General features: G+C 47.2%; 2 protein-coding genes and 1 long non-coding RNA gene across 4 annotated transcripts; 2 read left to right on the top strand and 1 right to left on the bottom strand.

Annotated features, from left to right (window-relative positions):
* Nucleotides 1-6,824: 6,824 nt before the first annotated feature.
* LOC109748499 (uncharacterized) lies at nt 6,825-8,446 on the top strand. The gene is made up of 2 exons (XM_020307522.3): nt 6,825-7,242; nt 8,006-8,446. Exons 1-2 carry the CDS (start codon nt 6,859-6,861, stop codon nt 8,186-8,188), a joined length of 567 nt encoding a protein of 188 aa, XP_020163111.1. The 5' UTR covers nt 6,825-6,858; the 3' UTR covers nt 8,189-8,446.
* A 244-nt stretch (nt 8,447-8,690) lies between these two features.
* On the bottom strand, nt 8,691-12,231 carry LOC109748505 (plant intracellular Ras-group-related LRR protein 1). Of its 2 annotated transcripts, none has more exons than XM_020307529.3 (4): nt 11,947-12,231; nt 10,506-10,776; nt 9,772-9,941; nt 8,691-9,668 (listed from the first exon to the last, which is right to left on the bottom strand). In XM_020307529.3, exons 2-4 carry the CDS (start codon nt 10,728-10,730, stop codon nt 8,975-8,977), a joined length of 1,089 nt encoding a protein of 362 aa, XP_020163118.1. In that variant the 5' UTR covers nt 10,731-10,776; nt 11,947-12,231; the 3' UTR covers nt 8,691-8,974. The 2 variants fall into 2 exon arrangements, with proteins under 2 accessions (XP_020163118.1, XP_020163119.1); XM_020307530.4 differs by having other exon boundaries at nt 11,952-12,231.
* On the top strand, nt 9,559-10,260 carry LOC141041768 (uncharacterized). The gene is made up of 2 exons (XR_012203278.1): nt 9,559-9,693; nt 9,798-10,260. It is a non-coding gene; the product is annotated as an uncharacterized lncRNA (long non-coding RNA).
* Nucleotides 12,232-19,234: the final 7,003 nt, after the last annotated feature.

Genomic DNA, 19,234 nt, shown 5'->3' with positions numbered 1-19,234 from the left:
ACCTGTTTACTCAGCCAGATCTGAACCTCCGACAACAGCGATGGATGGAAGCTATTGCTGACTACAACTGCGGTATATCCTATACCCCTGGCAAGGCTAATGTAATGGCCGATGCCCTGAGCCGTAAGTCTTATTGCAACAATCACATGGTCTTCAAAGCTCAACCCCGCCTTTATGAAGAGCTATGCAAGCTGAACCTTCAACTAGTTCCACAGGGTTCTCTGAATAACCTTGTCCTGGAACCAACTCTTCTCAAGGCTATTAAGTCTGCACAAGCCAAAGATGCTCACGTTGATTTGATGAAAAAGGATATTGCCTTAGAGAAATCTAGAGATTTCTCACTTGGTGAAGATGGAACCTTATACTTCAGAGATCGCATTGTAGTGCCCCGGTTCAAGCTTATGACAGAGAAGGTTATGAAAGAAGCACATGACACCCCTCTCTCTATTCATCCGGGAAGTACCAAGATGTATCTAGACATCCGTCAGAAGTACTGGTGGTCTAAAATGAAGCAAGACATTGCTCGATATATCGAAGAATGTGACGTTTGTCGTCGCGTCAAAGAAGAACATCAGAAACCGGCTGGACTTCTACAACCGCTTCTGATTCCTGAATGGAAGTGGGATAAGATCCAAATGGACTTCGTCACTGGCCTTCCCAAGTCTCAGAAAGGTAACGATGCTATCTTTGTCGTGATCGACCAATTCTCGAAGGTTGCTCACTTTCTGCCAGTCAAGGAGACTATCACTGCTAGTCAATTAGCAAACTTGTATATCTCCAGAATTGTGTCACTCCACGGCATTCCGAAGGAGATCAGTTTAGACCGCGACATTATTTTCACTTCGAAGTTCTGGGATAGTTTCCAAGAGGCAATGGGAACTCATATTACCTGGAGCACTGCTTATCATCCCCAATCCCAAGGCCAAGTCGAGCGAGTCAATCAAATTCTTGAAGACATGCTTCGGGCTTGTGTTATTTCTTTCGGCAAGAAGTGGGAAGAATCTCTCCCTTATGCGGAGTTCTCTTATAACAACAGTTATCAAGCCAGCTTGAAAATGGCACCCTTTGAAGTGCTTTATGGACGCAAGTGCCGAACCCCTCTGAATTGGTCAGAAACTGGGGAACGGACGCTCATTGGTCCAGACATTATTCAACAAGCTGAAGAGCAGGTACGCATTCTCCGGGATAATCTCAAGGCGGCCCAGTCCCGCCAGAAGAGCAACTATGACCGGAAACACTGGGGTTCAACTTATCAACCTGGTGAACAAGCTTATCTGCGTGTCACTCCTTTGAGAGGCACTCATCGGTTCGGAGTCAAGGGCAAGGTAGCTCCGCGCTACATTGGTCCTTTCCGCATTCTGACCCGTCATGGACTGGTGGCTTATCAACTGGAGTTGCCACCTCAGTTCTCTCACGTCCATGACGTCTTCCATGTGTCGCAACTTCGTCGTTGCTTCAAGGACCCGGAACGTGAAGTGGATCCGGAATTGATTGAAATTCAAGATGATCTCACATACAAAGAGCATCCGATCCGCATTCTTGAAGAAGCTGAACGTCGAACCCGCCAGAAGGTTACCAGGTTCCTCAAGGTGCAATGGTCGAATCATACTAAAGATGAAGCCACTTGGGAACGCGAAGATAACCTCCGGGCTGAATACCCCGACCTGTTCCCTTCTACTTCTTAATTCTCGGGACGAGAATTTCTTTTAGAGGAGGAGAGTTGTAACACCCCGGTGTAATGATGCTACAGTAATCCCTGAGATCAAGCTAATCATTTTGCTATAACAGTGCTTAGTCACTTTAATCAATATTCCATTTCAAATTCCAGTTGAATTCAATTTCTGTTTCTGGGTGAAATTCAAAATTGCTCAAACATGAAAACTAAAATGTTCATCATGTGCCAAATAATCCACAACTAATATTGGTGGTGAACCAACATTTTTGCAAAGGGTTTAAGTGGCCTAAACTACTTAAAACAGTGACCTAAGCAATAAATTAAATGCCTTTTTAATTTATAAAATTGGCAAACTATTTCAAAAGTCTCACAATATTTTTGTGGCAGTGCACTTTAATTCTTTGAAATTGTTTTGGCTAGTGGCATAATTTTGCAAAGTCATTATTGGCTAAAAAGAAAATGCAAAAGCTGCTGAAAATAAAAAGAAAAACTAAAAGAAAAGGAAAAGGGAGAGAGAGAGAGAGAGAGAGAGAGAGAGCAACCCCCCTCCCTGGACTACACCCACCTGGGCCGGCCCACTCTAGCTGGCCAGCCCACTCCCCCTCCTCGGTCATCTCCCCCCTCGCACTGTTCCACGACCCGAGTCGCTACAGGCGCCGTCCCCGCCGGACCCGCCTCGCCGGCGACGCTCGGGCGAGGGGATAAGGCTTGCGCCTCCTCGCCTCCACTTGCACCACCCACTCCCCCTGGCGTCCTCATCCATTTCTCCCCCTCTCCCTCTCCGCTGATTTGGAGAAGGGCCGACGACACCGTCGCCTAGTCCTCTCCATAGGCGCGGCCGCCGGCCACCCCGCGCCGTTTGCGCATGTCCAGTAGCGCCGACGCCTTCACCTACGTCGCCTACGCCCTTGGATCAGAGCGGGGGAGCTCCACTGTCTCCGCACGCATCGTCTTCTTCCTCGACGGCCGCCGGCGATCCCCTTCCTCCCCGGCGAGCTCTGCTGCTCCTAAGCCACCAAGGGTCTTTCTTGACCGCTCGGTGAGCTCCACTCCGTCCTCTCCCCTCTCCTTCCTCGCCTCACCGCGCCCCTAGCCGTAGCTACCGTCCTGGCCGTAGCGCGCCTCCGCCGCCCTACTTTTCGCCATGTCCACACTCTCCGTCCAGCTCGGACGAGCACGGCATCGTGCTCAGCACGCTCCCAGCTGTCCAACGCCACCTTCCACGGTCCTTGTCGTGCCCTGCAGTGACGAGCGCGAGCACGCCCGAAAGCCACCGCCGCCAAGCTCGACGCCGGTGACGTTTCCGGCCTCCCCGGCGTAGTCTAGCAGCACCACTCGACACGGCTCCCTCCTAGCTTTCGAACGCAAGTCGTGGCACGCGAAATGGTGAACCGTAGGCGATTTCCGACCTCGTCGGCGTTTGGCCGCCGCGGGACGAGCTCGCCGGAGCCACTCCGGCAGCTCCGCTGAGCTGGCGCCGTGTGGGCCACCCCCGGGCCACCACCTAGGTCACTGACCCGTGGGCCCCAGGGGCCCGGCCGGCCTGTTGACCGGTCAGCTCTGCTAACTGGACCACCCAGCTGCTGACAAATGGGCCCTACCACCACTAATTAGCTAAAGGATTTTATAATAAATTAATTAGCTGAACTAGACACACACAGGTGGGCCCAGTAGTTTTACTAACTAAATTTAGATTAGTTTGAACTCTGTTTAACCCACTGTCTATGACAGGTGGGTCCCCCATGCCAGATTTGACCAGTCAACCGGACTGTTGACTGCTGACGTCACACATACGTCATGATGGCGTCATATTCCTTTTCTGTTAATTTAAGTAATTCGAGAAAATTGTTTAGTCTTTGAAAATTCATAGAAAATAAACCGTAACTCTGATGAAAATGTTTTCTACATGAAAGTTGCTCAGAAAAATCCAACGAATCCGAACACGCAGTCCATTCATCTGTCACATTCCCCTAGCATGCTGAACATGGAACATTCCCCCTCCTGTCATCTGCTTGATATAGGTCCGGAACCGGGAATACATTCCCGGTTGAATTCCCCCTTCACTTGTATCGTGCAGCACTACGTTAGTACACTCCTAGCGCTGCGTATTGCCATGTTATGCCTTGTGACGCATTGTTTGCTCTGTATTTACTTATTCTTCCCCCTGTTCTCTCCGGTAGACCCCGAGACTGATGCCGCCCCTGTGATCGACTACGTCGACGACGACCCTTCCTTGCCCGAGCAACCAGGCAAGCCCCCCCCCCCTTTGATCATCCCGATATCGCCCATTCCATTCTCTCATGCTTGCATTAGATTTTGCTACTGTTATTGTTTGCTCCTATTCTGATGCATAGCCTGCTTTTGTAACCTGCTTATTGTTACCTACCTGCTTATCCTAAACAACTTAGTATAGGTTGGTTAGTGATGCATTAGTGACCCCCACCTTGTCCTTGTTGCCCCTGCTTCATCATTGAAGACCCGATCAACGGGATCGAAGACCAGGCCCCGGCACCGCACATCACTTTCCCCTTAGTTGCTCGACACTACTGGGTTACTATCGAGTGCCGAGGGTGAGACCTCTACAACACTTCTGATGTTAACCCTGTGTGTAGCTATTCGGTCGTGGTCATCGAGGGTGATTCCGCCTTAACCACTTCCGATACGACTCTGTCGTGCAACCCCTCAAGTGTGAACCTCGGGGGTGGTTCCTCTTACGTTCACCTTGAAGATTACATCGAGTGGAACCCATCAAGGGTGATTCCTCAGGTTTTCCACTTGGTGTTAGACACACGGTTACTATGGTTACTATGACTTTACACTGAACCCTGTTACTAAAGACGGGTCGGTCCTGAGGGGTACCCGCGCGAGCATATTTGCGAGTGATGTGGAGACGGGTTGACCTGGAGGGTGCCCGTGAGATAATTATGAGGCGTGGCCGGGCATTCCTAGCCCTTGCCGCAAGTCCTCGAGACGGGGCAACGGGGCCACATCTTTCGTGAGTCTCTGCTTGTTACCGCGCATTCCTAATCCACTATGATTTGGATATTTGATCCGAGGGGCCTCTGGCCTGATAGCACTAACCATCACGTGGGCATAGTATGGGTGTTCTGCGTCGTATGCATCAGCCGAAGCTTAATAGACGTCAGCGACTGAGCGGCGCGCGCCGGGTTGGACTGCGTAAGCACCTGCCTTTTGGAAGGAGGTAGCTAGGTCTGCTCACCGGCCGCGTTCGCAACGTGCAGGAGTTCCCGGGGAGATGGCCCATGACCCCTGGGGGCATAGGTTTAGTCCGGCATGCTGACCTCTCTATTAAGCCTAGGTCGGGTTGCGGCGTATTGTTTGGCCGAGGCCGGGCATGACCCAGGAAAGTGTGTCCTACCGGAGTTAATCGAGCGTGGTGGGTAAGTTGGTGCACCCCTGCAAGGAAGAAAACATCTATCGATAGCCTGTCCTACGGTAACGGACACTTGGAGTTGTATCCCGATCGATACAACTAGAACTGGATACTTGAGATGAGAATTGGATTGTGATGAGAATTGGATTGTGATGATAACTGGATAGTATGGCTCTGGGATTGCTTTCTCGCAGGGAGTCGAGAAAGGATCTCTGGCCGAGGTTGATAACACTACTACTACTACTTTAGTTATGCTACTCTACTCCTTATGCTACTCTACTCCCTCCTGTTGCTGCAAGATGGTGGTTTCCAGAAGATGCTAGTCTTCGATAGGACTAGGCCTTCTCTCTATTCTGGCATTCCTGCAGCCCAGTCCACATATACAACCTTCCTTTGATAATGTTGCATATGTGGTGTAGATCCTTGCTTGCGAGTACTTTGGATGAGTACTCACGGTTGCTTCTCCCCCCTTTGCCCCTTTCTTCTTCTTTCCGGTTGATGCAACCAGATGTCGGAGCCCAGGAGCCAGATGCCACCGTCGATGCCTACTACTACGTGGAGACCGACGACGACCAGGAGTAGTTAGGAGGCTCCCAGGCAGGAGGTCGTGCCTCTTCGATCGTGTTGCTTTTGTGCTAGCCTTCTTAAGGCATCCCTGTTCAACTTATGTCTGTACTCAGATATTGTTGCTTCCGCTGACTCTTGTGTATTCGAGCTTATGTATTCGAGCCCTCGAGGCCCATGGCTTGTAATATAAAGCTTGTATTATTTTATTTGTGTCTAGAGTTGTGTTGTGATATCTTCCCGTGAGTCCTTGATCTTGATCATACACATTTGCGTGTATGATTAGTGTACGATTGAATCGAGGGCGTCACAAAACACTTCCCGAGCAACCCTGTCGAAAACATTTAAATATCCTGCAACAATTCGATCACACTTGCACAACCAAAGTTTGGGCATGCAACACATCCCTATTCATTTGAAAACATTAAAAAGGTTCCGCAGAGATACAATATGAAACTGAACACAATCGACAATTGAGTATAGCACATGCAACAATGAAATACAGGTTCACAAACATTAGTTTTTCGGAATACACATGCATAATCATTGCAACATAACGCTCATGTGTTGAAACCTTCGAAGTGGATAAGGGATACATATTTTTGTGCACCGGCCTTTGGTGGTTCAAGCTCGCTCAAGCTCTTCGAAGCTAGACTAGTTGACCCCAAACTTGTTGCCCTCAACCCACCATCTTTCATGAGCTCGACACCTCAGTGCACTTTCACATCGAGCTTTGGTCTCCACCATGGGGTTATGGGCGTGAGCTTCGTAAGCTTGATGCAAGGCTTGTGTGTGTGTGGGTGGGTGGGTGCCGGGGGGAGGGGGGGATGCGAGAGATGATGAGGTTCGAGCACACATGGAAGTGAGGTAGAGAGTCAGTCTACATCATGGGGTCTCCATGCCGACCTCCTAAATAAAGCAGATAGGATAAAGGACACATGATGAGAAGCACACCAGACGAGTTGAAAAATGAAAGGCATTTGTTTAGAGGATGAGCGAGTAGTTTGGGCACTGGAGTTCTGTTCAAAAACATTATACGACCGAATGAGAACAACACAACATGTTGGACCTAATCAACTGTTCCTATTGGGTGAAAAGGGAATCATTTCTATAGAAAAATTTGTAGTGAAGAAAAAGAGAATATGAAAAAGAGGACAAGGAAAATAAAGAAGAAAAAACAAGTGGACTTGTAGCAAAACAAACCACAGGCAGAAAACTGAGGACCATGTTGTCCCTCCTGCCTCTTCGCTTGTCGTCCCCCGTAGCGAGCACGCTCCCAGGCGCCGCCTACCTCCTCCCCGGCCTCACCAGGATTCCCATCCTCCGAACCCCACCGCGAGCCAGCATGAGCGCGGCCGCATCCACGCCGGACGCAGCTCCGTCTCCCGCCGCCGCCGCCCCCGCCGCTGTCGGCGAGGAAGCGAGGAAGGAGGCCGAGGACGTGGTGGTGCAGTACGTGGTGCTGCGGCGCGACCTGGCGGACGCGTGGCCGCTGGGGAGCGTGGTGGCGCAGGGGTGCCACGCCGCCGTGGCCGCCGTCTGGGCGCACCGCGACCACCCGGATACCGCCGCCTACTGCGCGCCCGGCAACCTCGACAGCATGCACAAGGCATGTTCGACCTTTTGCCCCACACAAGTTGTTTACAGTTCTCTCCCTCTAACTTCAGAATCTGATAAAAGGAGTTTGCATCGCGCCTCCTTTGAAAAATAACAATCATTTGCATAGCTGCATTACATTTTCTCCACATAAGTCTGCTGGCTGGTTAGTTCATGAGGCCATTCACTCATTTGCACTGTGATAGGGGCTGTGGTAGCTTTGGCATCATATAATGCATTGTGTGCTTGGCCCAGTTTGGAGCTGCTTACTGTGACTTGAACATATAAACTAGAAAGCCACGAATGCCATGAACGAGATTGTTTTGCGATGTCTTGAAAATTGGAAAACGTCTGACTTGGTAGTACAATTTCTTTATCTGAGAAGATGCTTGTGGGTCACAATATGATACTGGTATGTCCACTCGACAATGTATAAATTTGGATTCCCCAAGTACAACTCTCTGTCAGGTTGGTGCTTAATTTTCATTGCTTACTTCTGCTTCATTGTCGCTTCTACCTTGGGTCCTCACCCACACAGGATGTGGATGGGTTAGCCCGGGGGGTGACTGATGATTTGTAACATAGCATGTAATTACCTTGTAAATGTTGGCTATTAAATATACAAGGCAGTGGGAGACTCTCCTACTGTCAGTGCATGTTCAAAAAAGTTTCTGTGTTTCTAACCTGCATTGTACACTTCTTGTTATGCCCTGACTGGAGTATTAGTTTCATTTTCATTAATCCCTGTTTTCATCTGGATATCTTTTTGCAAACAGGTAACATTGGAGGTGAAAGGGGAAACACAGCTGAAGAACCTGGCTGAGAAACTGGAAGCAGCCGGTGTCCGGTACAAGCTGTGGATAGAGCAGCCCGAGAACATCCCGACTTGCATAGCCACAGCGCCCTGCCCAAAGTCGCAGGTAGCTTCGTTCTTCAGGAAGCTAAAGCTTTGCAAATAACCTAAGAATAATATTGATCCTTGTCTCCTCCCTTACATGTGAGGATCATCAAACTCTGGAAATCGTCCGGTTTTATTTTCTTTGCTTATCTTGTTCTCCGGGTTTGGCGTTAGTAAATTGGAGCCACACATTTTGGCCCCATGTTATTGTGATACCTGTTTTGGTCTTGCATCAACTGATTGTTTCTGTTTAAGAAATGGATGTACTCGTATTGGTATGACAAATATTAGAGAATCGATAACTGTAGTGTTGGAGCCACTGCTTTGCCACCGTACTGATTGATTCTGTTCTTGCAATGAGTACACTGGGTTGGATACAGTGATCACTCAGAATTTACATCTTCAGTCTCAATGATTTGGTGTCATTTTTGCCAGCATGGAGGCTTTACATTGTAGGATAGAGAATAGAAAATTCCATTTTCAATCAAGCGAGTGAGCAGTAATATTGGACTGTGTTGTTATCTTAAATATTGAAATTTTGGTTGACCAAACAGAACTGGAAATACTCCAAACCTCAAACTTCATGCTCATTCAACATATAGAGGATTACAACTTACTCAAAATCCACTGCACTTACAAAAGCATTTGTAGCAAATAAACAAAAATACAGAAGGAAAGCAAAAGCACCCTTTTTAGTTTCTATGTACATCAATGCCCTATTGTACTACTATACACTACTGTATATATACCTCTTCAGACATATGTACAAACCTGCAGAAACAGCAGCACCTAGGAGCATTTCATCTGAATACTGGAAGGATCAAACCACTTACAAAGTGGACCACCCTTAATGATGCTTGGGCGAATCTCTCCGCGGCGAGAAGAGCCGTCGTGGCGAAAGCATGGAGAGGAACCCCGGAGACGCGGAGCCGTTGAGCGAGTGGTAATCCGACATCGAGAAGCCCTCAGAGTTGTCATGGGCACTCTTGCGTCCGGGAGTCATCCGTGCGGAGAAGGTGTTGTACTTGACCATCCTGGGCAGCCACCCCTTCTTCTTCTTGGCGTTGACGCCGGTGCCGTTCATCCTGGAGCTGAGGTAGGTACGCATGGCGTCAAGGCTCTGCTCGACGATGTCCATAGGCGGGCAGACGAGTGGGTTCCCGACGGCGCTGAACTTGTTGAGCTTGGCTAGGCAGCCCATGGAGTCTGGGAGCACGGAGATGGAGTTGTAGCTGATGTCGAGCTCCCGGAGCGAGGTGAGGAGTCCCAGGCCGTAGGGTAGCTCCCTGAGGAAGTGGAAGTTCTGGCTGACGTTGAGCACCTCGAGGTTGACGAGGTTCTCGAGGCCCTCGGGAAGGGCGCGGATGCAGTTGAGGCGCGCGTCCAGGGCCCGCAGCGCCGTCATGTGGGAGGTGGAGAAGGGGAGGCTGGTGAGCTTGTTGGAGTTGACGGAGAGCCTCCGGAGGCTGTGGAGCTCGAAGCCCAGCGTGTCCGGCAGCCTCGTCAGCTGGTTGAAATTGGCGTTCAGCTCCTCCAGCGCACTGCACCCGTGACAACGTCACACAGGTTAGTCAAAGGCATTCCTAGTTTCCTACCCTAGTGCAGCGAGTGAGAATTGCGATTTGCGGGTGGCGGCGTGCTTACCGGCATTCCTCGATGGTGGCTGGAAGGGACTGGAGCAGGTTGCCGGAGACGTTGAGGACCCGGAGCTTGGAGAGGCAGCCGATGGAGTTGGGCAGCGACTTGAGCTGGTTGGAGCGCACGTCCAGCACCACCACGTTCAGCAGCCGCGCGATCATTGACTCTGGAATGCTCTGCAGTTTTTAAAACACATCGTGTCAGGACGTGAGCCTGTGACGATCGGAGGCGCATATCCCCAGGAAAAATGCTTCAGGATGTAGACGCCACGATACTTCTGGCCCTGAATCGACAAGGGCCGTGAGAGGGGACATCGTGGAAGAAGATAGTAAAAGATTGCCATGGGTGATACCATATGGCAGTGCTGGAGCATATAGTAGTCGTCCAGTTGAGTACGTGACTAGGCCTCATGTATTAATAATCGGCCATGCTTATCTTGCACTTAACTTATCATCATATATGGTAGAAGAAAAATGACACCGACGTTTCGAGATACGTTCTTGCTAGTTATCCATTCAAAACAGACGGAACAAGAGACAAGGATGAGCGTTTCAGAAGACAAAACGATGGAGGCAAACTGACAAGAAAAAGTCTAGCCGATACTTTCTTTTTCTTCACACATGCATCAAGTATATACTAGACTATCCCTAAAAAAACGTCTATACTAGACAAGAACTGTCGACGAAGGAAATGAAAGGTACGTGTACGTAGTTATTATGAAAGAAGAAAAAAGAACCTACCTCGAGATTGTTGTTGGAGAGGTCCAAGGTGGTGATGTGGCCAAGGGACGTGGTGAGGTGCGGGATAGTGTCCATGGACAGGCCGCTCATGTCCAGCTTCTTCTCCTTGACCTTCTCCTGGTCATGCTCCCCATGCTGGAGCCCTCCTCCTGCTCCTGCTCCAAACGGCACGACGTTGGCATGCCCATGCCCATGCCTTGATCTCCTCTCTGCCATGTCCCTCATGCTACCGGCTTCCCCCACGTCTGGTCGATCGATGTATCTATTTAAACTGCAAAGAGATTGTGCCGTTGGTAACACATCAGATCAAGGAGACTTCTGACACACCAGCTAGTATTATTTAGTACTGTATAATTACGCCAAAGGTGTACGTTGAACAGTATGCGACTAATTAAAGATTGACACACACATGAGGCATGAGGGGAGACCTGTACCAACAAGGAAACACAAGGACGGCCAGCATTAACTGCATGTTGCAATCACAAATGCCGACTAGTGCTGCCGCTAAGTCCAGTCACCGCAAATATAGAGGAAATAATACTTTCTGGTGTGGCTTAAGCTAAGTCTGGCTAGTCATCGCAAATATAGAGGAAATAATACTTTCTGGTGTGGCTTAAGAAGAAAGAAAGAAAAGGGTTGGTGGGAGATACGTAGCCCAAGTGGCACAGTGGTGGTGATAGAAAAAGGGGGTTTCTCTAACTGTAGCCAGTGTTTGTTGCTCTAGGGTCTAGGCAACTCAGGCTGCATCTAACGTCGCGAGCACATCGATCGTGCGTGTTCTCCTGTAGTTTCATGATGAGAGCACACGGTCAATTACGCAAAGAAGAAGAAAACGGAATGAACAAATGAGGCTGAGGCGAATGACTCGCATCGCGCCTACATCGATCACCAAAGAGAGCGTTGAAACCCAACTAATGGACCAAGCTAACCAATGAAAAGTTAATACCATGCTCCTTGATTCCTTTGTATGCTGTTTTTTTCTAGCAGAAGTTCCAAAACTTAGCTATCAAAAGCAAGAAAATGCATGGTGGTTGTCAACAACAGATTAACCAAGTGAAAAGAGTAGAAGAAGATTGGTTTCTGAAAGTGCTTGTGGATTAACGGAAACCACGGTGAGCGACCACCTCCCCAAAACAGGTTGTTGACCACAAGAGTATTCTCGTAAGAAAGCGAGTTGAGGCAGTACGTAACACAGGGTGAAAAGCTTGTGACAATCTGCCCTCTTCCTCTTCTCAGAACAACAAATTGAGATCGAAGGTAAAAAACAAAAACAAATTGAGATAGAAGAAGAGTGCAAGAATAATCAAGCATGCAGAGAAGAGAGAGAGGAAAACTAGAACAAGAACAGCGGTTCTGGCTGGAGCAGATCAACCGATGCATACGCATGCCGGTAAAACCCCATCGAATCAAACCAAGATCCAAGCATGAATAAAACTCTCACCTCACCTGAAGGCTGTGTTTGATCCGGCCAAAACGGAGTCTGCAGCTGCAACAAGTATGGCAGCAGACGTAGCTGCAGTTGGAGGCGAAGATAGAGGGAGGGAGCTGGAGATGGAGAGGAGAGAGGTAGGAAAGAGGCGAGGTGAGGTGAGTAAGGAGCTGACCCTTACAAGCCGAGGCTTTGGTATATAAAGTAGCGGGAGGTGGAGAGGGACGGGGGAGGCGAGGCAACCGATCTAGCGGAGAGCTGACCCTGCGAACCCTCTCCACACCGTACAGCGTCCATGCTTGTGTTATGTGTGTGACTGGCTAGCTTAATTATCTATAGCTACTAGGCTCTGATTTATTTCGTAAAGAAAAGATGGCTGAAAGTACTAGCGCGAGTGACTCCGCGTCTCGGCCGACCCGGTACGGCCATACGTACGAGCATACGTACTATACGTCTTCTCGCAAAAAAATACGTACTATACGTCTATACGTACACATCTCTATCTCCCTCTCCCTCTCCCTCTCCCTCTCTCTGCGTATTATTCGCCAGTCTGGGCGGCTGGTTAATGTACGAAGGTCAAGCGCATCGGATAACGGAAGGTGTCAAGATGCCATGCCGCGGCGCACCAATGGCTCCATCAGAAGTTTCATCGGGACTGCTAAACGTACAGCTAGCTAGCACGACCACGAGTACGAAACGCGGGTCTTGAGATGTGGTAGTAGGTGCAAATGGATAATCCCTCGTTTTCAAGTTGCAAGGTCCACATGCATTTCATAGTCAACCTTGTTAGCAAACCTGGAAAAAAAATATTGACCAAAAATACAAGTAGGGGCCGGATAAGTGTAAACTTTTGTAAAAAGGAAACTATGATCATTTAGTTGAAAATACAAGTGAAGATGTGTCTCTTGCGGATCCCATGGGATTTGGTTGGACAAGAATCCTAATATGCTGTAGAGTGTCATTGGGCCACTGACATGTGGGCCCGCTTGAAACCTGGCGCGCATATCAATGGTCCAATGGCACCCTGCAATATGTCAGGGGAGCTGCGCCCAATTCGTTGTGTTGGTCTTTGACAGATCAATTTCACTAGTAGAAAAGGGGGCTTTTGTCCCGGTTGGTAAGGGCCTTTAGTCCCGGTTTTTGAACCAGGACTAAAGGATCGTTACTAATGCCCCCCCCCCTTAGTCCCGATTCTTACACGAACCGGGACTAAAGGCCGTCCACGTGGACGCAGCCTGGAGCTCCACCTTTAGTACCGGTTGGTGTTACCAACCGAGACTAAAGGAAATTTTATGATATTTTTTTTGAAAATTATTTTTGCGAATTTTTTTTATTTTTTTTTTATTTTCAAATTTCTGAATTATTTTAACCTCTAATCTCTAATCACCACCCCTCATCATTCCAAATCATCTAACTTCCTGGACGGTCACCCATCCTCTCACTACTCCAGCCTGAGCACGCTTAACTTCCGGGTTCTATTCTCCCTCGTTTCCAAGTCTGCACTTGTTGTTTTCCTGACAATAGTAAGATGTCAATTCTATTAACCCTCAGGAATTTAGCTTGAGCATGAAGTGACACATTTCACTGTTTGAGTTTGAAACTATTGTTTTAAAAAACAATAATTATTTAGTAACACTAATATTTCTGAAATAATTAGTTTGACCACAGTTTGACCATATTTGATCAAAATTCAAAAAAACTGAAATAATTATTTAGTAACACTAATATTCTAGAATAATTAGTTTGACCATTGTTTGACCACAGTTTGACCACAATTTGAATTTTTTTGAATTTTTTTGCCTCTCCAGATCTTAAAAGCCCCGTATCTTTTTTTGAAAATGTTTAACGGGGTTCCCCCTGTTAAATTCGGATGTAACTTTTCGAGTAGATGATTTTTCATATAAAAAACTTTTTCATCTGAGTTCGTATGCAAAAGTTATGCCCGTTTTAAGAAATTCCAGAGAGATTTTGCAAATAAAGTCGAAATTCATATTTGTTAATTTTCCCAACAACTAGACCACATATCACATGGGAAACTTGTTTTATTTTATTTTTTTGACATTTCCATCATTTTCTTTTGTTTTTTCTAAAACTGAAAAGGCGGTCCGGGGGTGGTAGAGTTTGATGGGCCCTTTAGTACCGGTTCGTGCCATGAACCGGTACTAATGCCTCAAAGCCCATTAGTACCGGTTGGTGGCACCAACCGGGACTAAAGGTTAGTCCTTTAGTCCCGGTTGGTGCCACCAACCGGTACTAATGGGCATCGCACACCAACCGGGACTAAAGGGCCCAGGTGAACCGGGACTAATGCCTTAGCCGCACGAACCGGGACCAATGCTTACATTAGTCCCGGTTCGTGACTGAACCGGGACTAATGTGAATATTGCCCTGTGACGAAAGCCCTGTTTTGTACTAGTGTTTGGATTCAATCTTTGTTTGTGTGTTTTCATGTTGCTTGGATCCTTTCGATTTATGCTACTCTTCATCGGCCTTAGTGTTGTTATGGTTTGCTAGTCATATGAGCTATGAGGCCTTAGCACGACGACTTTTCAAATCTCTACTACAACAAGGTTTGCCCGGCTCAAGTGAAGGAGGTGTGATGATGGCGGTGCACCTTCGGCTCGCTTCAGTTCTTATAGTCGTCGCTAGGTAGTCCACGGACCTGGTTGCAATTTTCGTTACTTCTAGTGTTCTCTGTACTGCTATGATTGATGGTGAATAGATCGGAAGTTTTTTTCCACAAAAAACGTGCATCCATGGAGGCTAGATTTCAAGCTTTTACATAGAAGAGAAAATCCAAGCAAACTCTAGAAAATGCCTTCAACAAAGAAATGGTATGGAACAACACCATTGCCAAGTACAACCAGTACAGACAAGACCTGGTGTTTTTACTTCGAAACTTGAAACTCTTCTCCAAACCATCATTGCCCTTACTTTCATTGAAGAAGTCACTGCTGCAAACCAGGTTGTCACGCATCGATAGTCGTACATGCTCACTCAACACACAATCGGGCAAATCAACGGTTTAGGACACATGTCGAGCATTCAAGTAGTGAAACGGTCGGGGAGACGTCGTGAGTGTCTCATAACTCGTCATGTGCCATCATGTGCGCCGCTCACTTCATCCAACCGCCGCCATCATGAACGAAACTGAGCATATGTGCCGCATTCGTGCCAGTCCACCGTTGTCGCACACCTTGTATACGCAGTCAACATGCCACACTCACCGCCACTATAGGATGACGTGTCTCCCTCCCGACGTCACCCTTGTCGGGATGAAGACACCCACCACCATTGGGGCCTTGGTGCCACCACTGACGGACGAATTGGACAGGGTTCTTTGTCGGCCCACCGCTGAGGTCTCACTTAAGGCCCCGTTGGTCGGGGAGAAAGCCGGAGAAAGGGGACGGGGAGCCACCCGAGTTTCTTGTCCGTAGGTCGCAAGTACGTACGTGCGGTTGTTGTGTTGTTTCATAGAAGATGGATGTGTTCTAGAAAGCTTGCACTAATGCAAACTGGCTAAAAATTTACGACTTCAAGACAAAAGCTATATTCTTCATTTGATTGACCTTGGGAGCGTTGCTTTCCATCGGCCTTTGCCCCCCTGGAACTAGGGGCTGGGAGGACCTCCTGGACTGTGTTGCTCTTCACACCCCTAGCTTGGAGTCGGACCAGGTTGTGTGGCACCTGGAGAACAGTGGCCGTTTCTTCACTAGGTCGCTCTATCAGGCCATCACAGCGGTTCCCGGTCCTAAACCGTTGTCCCAGATTTGGTCTATTCAGTTGCCTCTGAAGATTTGTATCTTTCTGTGGCAATGGATCAATGGTTGAGTCCCTTCAGAGGTGGAGGTTCTCAAACGTAACGGCCCTTCGCTTGGCGCCGCCATTACCTCCTCATCCACTAGAGCCGGATTAGAGTTGTGACTCCTTTCAGTTGCCACTTCGGCTGCCTTTTTACCGTTTTAGGACTTGTTGAGCTAGTGCCCTCAGCATAACCTTTTTATTTCCCTTTCATACTTGTTGTCGCCCTTGTTGTTTTTCCCTTCTTTGCCTTCTGGCTTTCTACCTTGTTTCAGATTTTTGGTTGGTGCGGTGTTATACACCCCCTCCGTCCGGAAATACTTGTCGGAAAAATGGATGTATCTAGACATATTTTAGTTATAGATACATACATTTTTATCTATTTATGCGACAAGTAATTCCGGACGGAGGGAGTATATAAAACAGGGCGAAAGCCTATTTTGATAATTAATCATGTGAAATGATATCAATGATACATGTAACAAAAAAGGAGATTCAACGTTTCACTACTAGATATTCGATACAAGAAATAACCATCAAATTTGTATGTTCAAAACTACATCAAGGTATATTCAAACGTCGTCATCAACGCATACTCAAACGTTATCTAAGTATTAAAATACCTATGATCCCTCGTAGAGGCTTGAACAGGGAAATTATTGTTTGGAAATTTTCTTGGAAAACAGTTTTTCACGAAAGAAAATAAATTGATTCGTGTATGGACACATGTCGGTGTATGTTATCGTAAAAAAGTACTTGGTAATAATTAATTTAAGGGGCGCGCATCATGTGTACGTGTTGAATTTCAACAGGAATTATTGGGTTATAAGAGCCAGCTCTTGGCCGGAAGCGTCTGGTTTTTTCTTACTGTTGACACTTGTAGCAAAGACCATAAACACAGATTCTCAATCAAACAAAGTTGTGGCGCTCAACAATTCATGCTCCTGGCCAATTGAAGAGACGATCTTTGCTTGTGGATCGGGGACGCAATCTAGGCCTGCAGCCCCAATTAACACGAGAAATCGACGGGCTCTGACGGAGTGGTTTTTGTCCTGATGCAGGTGTCTACCAGAGCCACGTTTTCTGAATTTTCTAGCATGTTTTACTAACCGGCGTACGGAAGAACATTATCCACCTCGTGCCTGAGTAATTTGATTGAGAAGCGCCGCCGAACTCGACTTGCATTTAGTTTGTTCTTATCAGTAGTTTTCTTGTGTGCGGCGTGCTTTACTTAGTCAGTTTAGTTGCAGAAAGAAAAGAAAAAACACGAAGGTTTTGTTGAAGGAAATATAGCGGCAGAAAAAGTACGTACGTGGCCAGGTACCCACGTTTTAGCTTGCACAATAAGCATGCTGCATCTCTGACTTTTGTGGACGTGTCCGACTAGGATAATTGAAGCGCAGAAGCGGAAATAAGTGTACAAATTGGAAGATAACTTCGTTGTACTTGTACATGTGTGCTCTCAACAGGTGGTCAGGTACGTGTACGCACGCGGCGCTGCCTTGTACATACGTGTTGCAGGGCTGGCTAAAATAATAAAGATGCCAAACTGACAGGGGTTCCTCGAACGGGGAGACGGGCAACTAACTAATGTGCACACAACAAGCGTGTACGTACGTAGTACAACTAGCTCGTGTAGCTGTGCCTGTGCATGCACGACGTGTATAGGTATAGCCGAGCTAGCTAGCTTAGTTAGTCTGTGATTTGGCGTGTCATACACACCGCACAGAAAAGGAAAATGTCAAAGCGGTCGAAGTTTTGGTCTAACTAACGATTAACGAACCGTTGACACCGTACGTCTCTGTACTCGCAGCAGTAGACGTACACACCATATGACTCGGAAGAAGAAAAAGATAGCCCGGAAAGGCGTTACTCGCAAGCAGACAGCAGCTAGCAGGTACGGACCGTGTGTTGCTAGCAACCTTAACGGTCTCTTTGATTTGCAAGATTCTTAAAACACGATAATAAAAAACACATAGAAATAAAGGATTCTTTGAGAGAGCTTTTAGCAGATGCTAGAAATACTATGCGAAGTACAAAAAAATTCTTAGGAGAAATTCATGTAAGATTTGATCCTATGAATTAAACAACTAACGTAGAAAAAATTTCCTAAGAATCTCAATCCTCAAAAATTCCAATAAAAATCCTTTAAATCCAACGAGCCCTAAATAAAGATAAGTCAGTACTACTAATGCTGCTCCTGCTACTACTAGCTAATGCAATTGCACACGACTTGTAAAAGGGATATGTCAAATATTTCATTTGTTTATATTTATGTTTCTTTGAAAAACAATGCAATTAAAGATGAATAATAGTACGACACAAGTGATTAAATCAATTAAGTCAATCGAGAAGAAAAACGTCCACTCGCTAGGTCAGTCAGTTGACGCAGTAAACTAGGGTGTGAAAGGTGCTGATGCGGGTGATGAAGTTGAAATGGGAGCCTTCTTTTTAGAAAAGGAGAATCACCCCCTGAACCTTGAAAGCTAAAAGCCCCATTTTTCTTCGTCAGAAACAGAGCAAGCTCACTGTGTGTGATTTTTTCTCTCTCCCAAGAGTCCTTTACCATGCAAAGAACAAACTAATTTGATGTACTCCTACATGACAGAGGAATATTGGCCTGTGATTTGGATGGTTCACGCTTAGCTGTATGCTTGTGTACACTTTTAACAAATCTTCCCCTGTGGAGAAAATATATACTTGATAGAAACTAGCTAGGTTCATTAATGTTCAATGAACTTATATATATATATACTCAAGTGCCTCGAGAGAAAACATTAGTGTAGGACACATATTTTGTCTCCTCTGCAAAAGGTTTGACCTTTTGAAATGCTATCTAGTCTAGCAGCTAGAGATGGAACTGCTTCCATGATGAAACCAGCCGCAGGCCACAGCTAGCTAGAGCTCATCAGTTTAAAATAAGATAGTGGCACAACGACGACATTGATATATATGCAGTATTATCTTGTCTCTGCTTAGCTCAGCTGCCCATGTGATGGATCGATCGGTAGATCAAACCACCCGACTATAAACGACGAACGACCGATAAGTATGCGCCATGATAACCAAGGCTCGTGTAGGTGGAGGTCGTCGTTTGACGTCGTGATGGCGTCCATGGCGGAGGATCTGCCAAGGTTGTCACCTCAATCTGCTCTGAAGATGGACCAGTGAAAGACGGCGGCGACGACACATGTCAGTGCGTCGGACCGGTTTCAGCCTCGGACCTGGCAGATGACTCGGTAGGGGCCTCCGGCTTTAGATGTTAGGCTTAGGTGAGAGGTCTGGGTATGTGGCCTAGCTTACACCCCTTCATCATTTAGATAGGAGTAGCGACAGATGTTGCCAAGATAACGGATTCAGGCATATTGTTGTTCTACTTTGTAAGGTCCTCGAGAATAATTAATAAAGTGGCCACGTGCATCTTCCAGATGCAGAGGCCGGGGATCATCCTCCTTTTTCAAAAAAAGAAAAAATGATAAGCTGGTGGTGCAAGTCATTG

The sequence above is a fragment of the Aegilops tauschii genome, chromosome 2 (genome assembly GCF_002575655.3).
Source record: "Aegilops tauschii subsp. strangulata cultivar AL8/78 chromosome 2, Aet v6.0, whole genome shotgun sequence".
Lineage (NCBI taxonomy): Eukaryota > Viridiplantae > Streptophyta > Magnoliopsida > Poales > Poaceae > Aegilops > Aegilops tauschii.
This window is presented reverse-complemented; position numbering and strand designations above follow the sequence as displayed.

Coding starts and splice junctions, on each gene's coding strand:
- LOC109748505 (XM_020307529.3), bottom strand. CDS start 10,730: ATGAGGGACATGGCAGAGAGGAGATCAAGGCATGGGCATGGGCATGCC. Junction 9,942..10,505: donor TCTCCAACAACAATCTCGAG/GTAGGTTCTTTT, acceptor TAAAAACTGCAG/AGCATTCCAGAGTCAATGAT. Junction 9,669..9,771: donor GCCACCATCGAGGAATGCCG/GTAAGCACGCCG, acceptor TCACGGGTGCAG/TGCGCTGGAGGAGCTGAACG.
- LOC109748499 (XM_020307522.3), top strand. CDS start 6,859: ATGTTGTCCCTCCTGCCTCTTCGCTTGTCGTCCCCCGTAGCGAGCACG. Junction 7,243..8,005: donor ACCTCGACAGCATGCACAAG/GCATGTTCGACC, acceptor TTTTGCAAACAG/GTAACATTGGAGGTGAAAGG.